Raw genomic sequence first — 8,298 nt, forward strand, 5'->3', positions numbered from 1 at the left:
CGCCTACCCCAGGGCCCTATGTGAGAACAGCACCTACCACAGGGGCCTCAGGGAGAGACGGAGAACCGCTAGCCCAGGTGTGAGGTGGGGGCTGCAGGTGAGATCTGGGTGGTGAGGCCCTCAGGACGCTTTGAGGAGCGGACAGGTGAGCCCTTTGCCGTGGTAGCCAGGTTGAGTTTTAGGTGTAGCCTGCAACTCCGCCCTGAGGCTCACGTGTGTGTGTGTGTTTGGAGCAGGCTCACGATCCGCATCAAAAAACAAAGTGGGAGCCAGCAGGAACTGGGTAGAGGTCATGGGGAGTTCCAGGGAGGACCTTGCTCAGAGCATGGCTTCTGAGTCCCTCTTACTTTGCTGACTCTGATTGCTCCTCTGTCCCCCAAGGGAATGATGTCCTCAGGGCTTAGGCCCGTAGGGAAACAATGGAAACCCATGGAGAAAGAAGGCATTCTGGATCCTAGATCTGGGGACAGACAAAATTTCCTGTGCCATTGCTGATTCAGTGGACATTAGTTGAAGCAAACTCCCAGGGATAGTGAAGGACAGGGAAGCCTGGCGTGCTGAAGTCCATGTGGTCCCAAAGACTCAGACACAACTTAGCAACTGAACAACAAAAATTCATTGGAGGCAGCACCACTGGGGCCAGCAGGGCCTGGAGAGGAGGGCTAGAGGGCTCAGGACACCAAGAGGCTGCAAAGGGGCCTCACCCATAATATGGTCTCACCCACGCCTAGTCCTTCCTGACTCGGGTTCTACTGGGTCTCAGATGGACCCATATTCTATTCTCCAGAGACCCCATGCCAGGTGAGCAGGCACTGGGAGGTGCTGGGACCCCAGGGCAGTGTGAGGACTGCCGATGCCCACGTGCCTGCGAAGGGTCTGGTGACCCTCCTTTCCTGTTAGCATGCCCCCTCCCTCCATTCTCACATTCTTCCCCTTCGTTTCCTCCAGGAAATAGATGCAGAGGTTAGGTAACTAGAGCTGATACTTTCCCTGAGGAACCATGGAGAGACCAGAGCAGAGATTCATGTGAATTTCTTGCTGGACTGGACCCAAGGTCACTATATTTTGCAGCCAAAAGGAAAGTGCTCTTTATTCAGATCTCTCTGGTGGTCCGCAGTGGGTCACGGTCCCAGTCACTTGCCCTGTTGAAACCTCTCCCCACTGTGGGAATCACAGCCTGAGTTCTGGTCCATCTAGGGTTCAGGGCAGCCTGTCAGGGTCTCCAGGAATCCAGGAGGACCCTGAGCCTGGGCCCAGGCTCCTGAATAGCCTCAGGTCTCAGAGCTGGTTCTCTGCCTCAGGCTCTTCCTCTTGACCTCACTCAGGATTTGGGTCTCAGGTAAGCTCTTTCCCACAGTTTGTTAAGGAGACGAGTCTGGAGGAACTAAGGACCCACATCTGCTTTGTGGCTGATATGACAATAAACATCTGTGTTCGGGTGTAGTAATTCCTGCAAAAGAAAACCGACGCCGCCAAGCTCATGTAACCTTCTCAGATGGCTTCCCAGGGACTTCCCAGCCCCGGGTCACCCAGGGTCTGTTTGTGTCAGAGGCTTTTGGTCCAGACCCACCTCCCCTTCATCCCCTTTCCATCTTTCCTGCTATTTCTTGGACCTTCAAACACAGCCAGCTGTGCAGGGGGCATTTCCTCTGCCCCTTGGGCTTATGGGACCAGAACCTAGATCCCCACACTCACCTGGTAGATGGGAACTGTTGGCCTGGCATCAGGTCGGGAGGCCTGGGCATGGAGGAGGCAGGCATCAGAAGAGCGGGAAGGAGAGTCATTTCTCCCGAGCAGCCATCTCCAAGCCTGCAGCCCCCATCCCAAATCCTGTCTGGCTCTGTTTCCCACCCTGGTTAGCCTGGCTCCCCTGACTGATGATCCAGTGCCCACTCTCCTCCTGGCTCAACTCCAAGGTTCTCCTGAAGTCAAGTCAGGGGACCAGGGCAGCCCCAGGATAAGGTGGTGGGTGGTCACATCCCTGAAGTGGATCCAGCTCCCAGCTTGGTGGGACTAGCCATGTCCTAACTACTCTTACGAGCTTCCCTGGTGGCTCAGAAGGCAAAGAATCTGCCTGCAATGCAGGAGACCCAGGCTCAATCCCTGGGTCAGGGAGATCCCCTGGAGAAGGCAATGGTGACCCATTCCAGAATTCTTGCCCGGAGAGATCCATGGACAGAGGAGCCGGCGGTCTACAGTCCCTGGGGTCACAAAGGCTGGACACGACTGAGCGACTTTCAACTACCCTCGAGTGAAAGGGGTCAGCACAGTGCATCAGGGTTGGACAGGCCCCCTGCCCTGAGCCTGTGAAGCGGGGACCCTGGGGAGAAGAGACAAGGAAGGCATGTACTCACCTGGGAGACAGAGCTGCCGGAGGGACCACGTCCTGGGAGGAGACAGGAGTTAGCAACGAGCATGTGAGGAAGCTTAGCCCATTCTCTCAGGAGAGGCTGAGAGTTCACCTTCTGGAGAACCATGGGAGAAAGATCCCCACCAAGGGAGAGACACTGGCAATTTCTGACCCCAGTGAGGGCGAGGGAGCCTCCCAGGATTATAAGCCACAGGACAAGCAGACTAGCCAGTGGGGGCCCCTGTGCTGAAGCCCCAGAGAAAGGTCCAAAGCCCCTGGGGGAGGCAGGCAGGAACAGACAGGGCAGGGCCTGCCCAGGCGCCACGCTGTGCTGGGCTGAACAGACACTCACCTAGGTGGACGCTGGGGGCCAGTTCCCTCTGTTTTGCAGGCAGCCGGGGTTAGGGAAGAAAAACCTGCATATTTGTGAGGAGGGTAGAGGGAGGTCACGGCTTTGGTGTCAGAACAAGGGACAGGAGGATCCCCATGTCCAAGCAGGGGCTAGACACCTTCTTTCTCCACCAAGGCTGCTTAGAGGGGAGGGCCCAGCAAGGAAGCTGAGGAAAGTCCTTAAGCAGCCATATCTGCCCCGAGTCGAGAGGGACAGGACCATAGGCTAATAGGGTTCAGAAGAAAGTGGCCACCGAAGGGACCAGGGCTCTGGGAAAGGCATTTATCCATCCAGTGCTTTGTCTGAGTGGACGCATCATGTTTATGGGGAGAGCAGGGCCAGTGCGTGGGGAGGAAAGGGAAGCCAGCGACTCTGGGGTCTCACTGAGGGCAGTGTCGCTGCTGTGGCCCCCTGCCCTCACCCAGGAGCTGCTGAAATGTGACAGCGGCCTTGTCCTCTGTCTCCATCACCTGGACCTGAAGTATAAAGACATCCCACCACCCGCTGACCCGGCACGATGTTCTGTCTCATGATCCGTGGCTGTTGTTAACACATCTGCCAGTGAGGGTGTCTGACCCCACCTGGCCTGTCCAGATTTCCACTCTCTGGCCAAGCGTGACCTTGGTCAGGATGCCCCTCGGACCCTGGCCCCTCATAGAGTAGCTGGATTTAAATATACAGGAAGAGATACCTTTTTCTGAGTACTTACTACCTGCCAGCCTACATATAGGGAACTAGGACATGGAGTGGTCTTAATTCTGTTAACTGATAAATAAGGCTTCCCTGGTGGCTTAGAGATAAAGAATCCGCTTGCCAATGGAGGAGACACGGGTTCGATCCCTAGGTGAGGAAGATCCCTGAGGAAGGAAATGGCAACCCACTCCAGTATTCCTGCCTGGAAATTCCATGGACACAGGAGTCCATGGAGTGGGAAAAGAGACGGACACAACTTCGTGACTAAATAACAAAATAAATGAGGACGGTGTTAAGGAATCTCCCCCAGGTCAATACCAGGTGAGGCAGGAACTGAAGGACGAGAGAGAATATCTGTGGGGAAGTGGGGAGGTCCTGGAGATCCAGGCCGGAAATTGGAGGATGGGGTGTCCTTCCTCTAGGACTAGGGTCAGCCTGGGGCAGGAGCAGCATCTGGGAATGCCGCTGTACCTGTGAAGGAAAATGAAACACCCCAGGCCAGCCAGCGGCGTCAGCACAAGCAGGACCGCAATCACGATGCCAGTAATGGCCCCCACGCCGAGGGCTCGGCTGTTTTCTTGCCCTGAAAGCAGAAGAGAAAGAGAGAAGGGAAATGGGGTCCGAGTGCCCTGGAGGGAACACCCAGAGGAGTCTTCCGGGAGGGCCTGGTCAGGAGGAAGGAAATGCTCTGAGCCCCATGTGGCGGTCTGCTTTGTCACCACGGTGTCCTCCTGACACCCCCACCACACGTGGTTGCATCATTTTCCTCTTAATCAGATTTGAAACCCTGGACTTGCTCTAACTCTCCATTCTCTCACTATAGCCATTTCCATGTCCTATTCATCTTCCTCTGAAGGACTTTTTTTCTCACATTATGCCCCCTCCTTGTGATTTTTTGTTTCCAGCACAATTGTCGGCTCTTAGCTACCCCTACAATCAAACAGTTCTCACAAACAATAACCAAACTATGAAAAAATTAGGTAAGTTTTGCATAATTAATTAAGCATTGTTATACAGGCTCCGAAAGGAGACTACCCACGTCCTCGTTACTTGCATTCATTACGCACCCACTTCCAGTGAAGTTACAAGGGAAGCTGTAAAGGTGTTGACGGTCACTCTAGCGCTCAGCTGGGGAGGTGGGGTCTCATCTGCAGACTCTGACTGGGAGGAGACCCTACACTGATGGGACCCTGCATCCTCCGTCCTGACACTGTTTCTTGTCTGGGACAGCATCACCACTGGAGTCCATAGTCTGTGGGGGAAGTGGTGGGGTGTCCGGACCATTTGGAGCAAAGAGCAGAAAGCCACACGTGGTGCAATCAGAGGGAAGGGAAGTTCCTGGTCTGTACTGGGGGCCCTGGGTCCTTCTGAGCTGTTCACACACTTGTCTGAAAAATTTGCAATCATTACCATCATGCTCACTCACTGTGAGTCTGACGTTAATTTGTTTCTCCCATCATATTCTGGTGATCCTCAGCCACCAACACAGAGCAGCCCATCCCCTCCCTGGCTTCATTCAAGGTGGACCTGCCTGGACTTGCCTGGGACCGGAAGTCATGGCCAGTCTGGGTGTCCAGGGGTGATGGCCCATGTACTCGGACCTGAGAGGGATGGGTGTGGATTGGCCTCTGGCAACGTGCATTTGGGTGGGCAGCTCAGGTCACCTAGGAACAGAGGTTACTCACAGAGGACATCCAGGGTGAATGGGTCACTGCGGCTGACACTCACTGGGTTCCGGGCTTCACACACATAGGGTCCTGTGTCATTCCTTGTCACGGTGACTAGTGTGAGAGTCCTCTTGTCCTTGGACAGTTCCAGTCTCATGCTCTTGGGGAGGCTCTGACTGTTGATCCACCACATGTAGGAGGTGTTCTGGGTCTCAGATCCACATGTTAACACCACAGTGTCCTCGTGCTCCCTGGGGTTGGAGTTGTTGCTGGTGATGACGGGTGTGGGTAGCACCGCTGTGCAGATAACAGAGAGAACATTGCCCTGAGCCTCCCTGGTGGCTCAGACAGTAAAGAATCAGCCTGCCAGTGCAGGAGCCCTGGGCTCAATCCCTGGGTTGGGAAGATCCCCTGGAGATGGGAATTGCTACCCAGTCAGCATTCTTGCCTGGAGAATTCCAAGGACAGCGGAACTTGCTGGGCTATAGCAAAGAGTGGGACGTGATTGAGCGACTAACACTTTCCCTTTCTTTATACCTTAGCCTCCTCTAGAAACACCTTTAACAAAACTGGCATCCTTCGCCTCTCAGCCAGACAGAGTCTTTAACGATAAGGCATGCTTGTGTATGGCAAGATGAATCCATGGGGACCTGAGCTGAGAGTGTGAGGCCACCTGCTCTATGTCTGGGACAAGCACAGGCTTCCTCGGGGGTCGACTGTGCAGCAGCGTTTAGTGGTGGACAGACCTGGGTGGGACTCAGAGACCACCTGGCGTCTCTCCTGGTTTCATCAACCAGCCTCGGGAGAGAGCTCCCTGGGCGGCACCCTGGGGTCGAGGAGCTGCCAGGAGAGTTTTCCTTCCTCTGTTCCTCTCTGGGGGTGCTGAGATATCCCTGGCGTCTCCAAGTCCCCCAGGGCATTTGGTTGATTCCTGGGGACCTTATACCTGTGTGCTCTCCATGCTGAGTCTCAGGAGTGGGACCAGGCTGTGCCCCTGTGCGGATGTGGCTCTCGGGGCTGAGCCCTGGCAGGTGACCAGCTTAGGAGCCTAGGGATTTGTCACAGGCTTCCCGGTGTCACTGGAGGCAGGAGCCCTGGGACAGGGTCTGGGAGGGGCTTCCTGGGGCTGAGCTTCTCTGTGAGGATCCCTGGGGCCCTCAGGCCAGGGTCTTCCCTGAGTCCTGCAGGGTCTTCCTCAGGGTCCTGGTCACAGGGAGGGGCCAGGGGGCTGGACTGAGAGTGCTGTCCCTCTGCTGAGTCCCTCCAACAGACCGTCCTTCTCTCTGCACAGTGTCTGCAGGGCCTGGCTTCCTGGAAGCATTTCTGACCCTTTGGAGTTTATCTCCACAGCGTGTGTCCTTCACTGAATATTCAAACACCGACACGGGACATAATGCAGAGAGAAATGGGGGCAACTTCCGGGGCTGTCAGTCCTGTGTGAACAGAATTCAACCACCACCCTCACGCCCACCCTCGCCTGCCAAACACCCTGAGGTCAGAGAGGAAGCACTCACGGTATACATGGAGGTGTCCAATCTGTCTTTCTGTCTGTAAATCATTCTTTGTAACGAGCAGGGTGTAGGATCCTGTGTCTTTCTGGGCAACGTTCCGGATCAGCAGGGTTCCGTTGGGGTAAAGTGCCTCCCGTTTGCTGTACAGAGGCCCATAGACAGTTGCATCATTATCTACTCTATATGATGCAATTAGCTTGATGTTTTCTACCCTTTCTCCTCTGTGCCAGGAATAGGCTAGAGGAATCTTTGTCACGTTGTGGGCAACTAGAAAAACATCCGACCCTTCTGCAGCAAGCCGGGGCACCGTTTCAATAGTGAGCTGGGCAGAGGTAGGCGGGGTCCAGAAAGTTAAGAGTGAGACTAGGAGGGAAGAGAGAGAAATCGGTTACTATTGTGACCTGCGTGGGGGATGGGAAAATGGTGCCCTGGGTCCTGAGCTGGTCTCTTCATCCCTCAGCCTTAGTGTGGGTGTGTGTGCATGTATGTGTGTGTGTGGTCAAGGTCAGCAGCATGACCCCCGTCACTTCAGCCCCTCAGGGCTCGTTTTTTTCCTCTGCTTCCCCAGCTGTCCCTGGCTCACCCCCTTGCTGCCCTCACACGCCTGCTCACACTCAGGGCCTCTTGGGAGATGACCCCACAACGACCAGCTGCTGTAAAGACCCTGTGTGCTCACTGCTGACCCTTCCCCGCTCCGGTTCCTGCGTGACGCCTGAGGCACCTGCCAGCACACTCTCCATCTCTCTGCTTGTGTGTCTTCCTCCCCGCAGAGCGCAAGCTCTGTGAGGGCAGGGGCTTGTCTGATCCTGCTTGAAATCCAGGGCCTGGACCAGGCTCCAGACATTAGTACCTGGGGATGAAGGAAGGAGAGTTTCCAGGAATTCCACAGCCTGGTTTTAATTGTCTGTTTCTAAGGGTGCCGGGTAAGGACAGTGTTTACTGTCCTGGTTATGTCTTTTTCTGTAGTGACACAATAAAATGTTATTATTGTCCTCAGTTATCAGCAAACTCAACAGTGAAGAATTACACATAAAACCTACAGCAGTTGAGTCCTCCCGCCCCTCACCAGCTCTAGCTCTTGCAGAGTCTCCTGTGGCTGAGCCCCTCCCTCCCCAGTCCCCTGCCCTCTGCCCTCAGGTCTGAACAGAAGCCCCCTGTCCCCTCTCAGAGCCCCGTCTCCCCCAGGGACCAGCCAGGCTCTCGTTCTCCAGTCTCCGCCCCCTCCCTGAAAACTGTCCCCTCTCACCTGCCAGCAGGAGTCTGCTCCAGGGCACATGCCTCCTGCTTGCAGGGCCTGAAGGGGGCTCCATGGTGCCTGCCATCTGCTGTTTCCCTCTCTCTGTGAGGAGAACTTCCTCTCCAGAAACGCTCACAAGCCCTGCGTCCTTGTGTGAGCTCTGCTGTCCTTCCCCCTGTGTGCTGGGCCTGCCCCTGGGCAGGAGCACTTGGCTGGGTCAGGTGGCCCAGCCCCATGGGGCGGAGTCTCTGTCCAGGCCCCTCCCCCTCCTCTCCTCATCCCTCCCTCGTGGCCCCCTCCCCCGTCCCCCTCTGTCTGTATTTCTATTCCCTGAACTCTGCTGAGTCCTCTGCCTTCTAGAGCAGGGATTCTCCACCTACACACACCTACACACAACACCCCCCACACACACCCCTACTAACACATACCTACATCTCAGCTACACACAG

General features: G+C 55.5%; 1 protein-coding gene across 2 annotated transcripts; it reads right to left on the reverse strand.

Annotated features, from left to right (window-relative positions):
• Positions 643-8,014, reverse strand: LOC108633280 (carcinoembryonic antigen-related cell adhesion molecule 6-like). 2 transcript variants are annotated; one of them, XR_001919502.1, is made up of 8 exons: positions 7,859-8,014; positions 6,616-6,975; positions 5,120-5,398; positions 3,906-4,017; positions 2,703-2,766; positions 2,355-2,386; positions 1,696-1,737; positions 643-1,450 (listed from the first exon to the last, which is right to left on the reverse strand). XR_001919502.1 is itself a non-coding variant. In XM_018062501.1 (7 exons), the coding sequence occupies exons 1-6, from the start codon at positions 7,932-7,934 to the stop codon at positions 1,724-1,726; spliced, it is 873 nt and encodes a 290-aa protein (XP_017917990.1). In that variant the 5' UTR covers positions 7,935-8,014; the 3' UTR covers positions 643-1,450; positions 1,696-1,723. The 2 variants fall into 2 exon arrangements, 1 of the variants encoding a protein (XP_017917990.1); XM_018062501.1 differs by lacking the exon at positions 2,703-2,766.

The sequence above is a fragment of the Capra hircus genome, chromosome 18 (assembly GCF_001704415.2).
Source record: "Capra hircus breed San Clemente chromosome 18, ASM170441v1, whole genome shotgun sequence".
Taxonomy (NCBI): Eukaryota; Metazoa; Chordata; class Mammalia; order Artiodactyla; family Bovidae; genus Capra; species Capra hircus.

Bases quoted from the DNA above. Each gene is read 5' to 3' on its own strand.
- LOC108633280 (XM_018062501.1), bottom strand. From the start codon at position 7,934: ATGGCAGGCACCATGGAGCCCCCTTCAGGCCCTGCAAGCAGGAGGCAT. The intron at 6,976-7,858 runs GTGAGAGGGGAC...CTTCCCTCCTAG, and splicing joins GAGCAGACTCCTGCTGGCAG to TCTCACTCTTAACTTTCTGG. The intron at 5,399-6,615 runs GTGAGTGCTTCC...TTATCTGCACAG, and splicing joins TGGACACCTCCATGTATACC to CGGTGCTACCCACACCCGTC.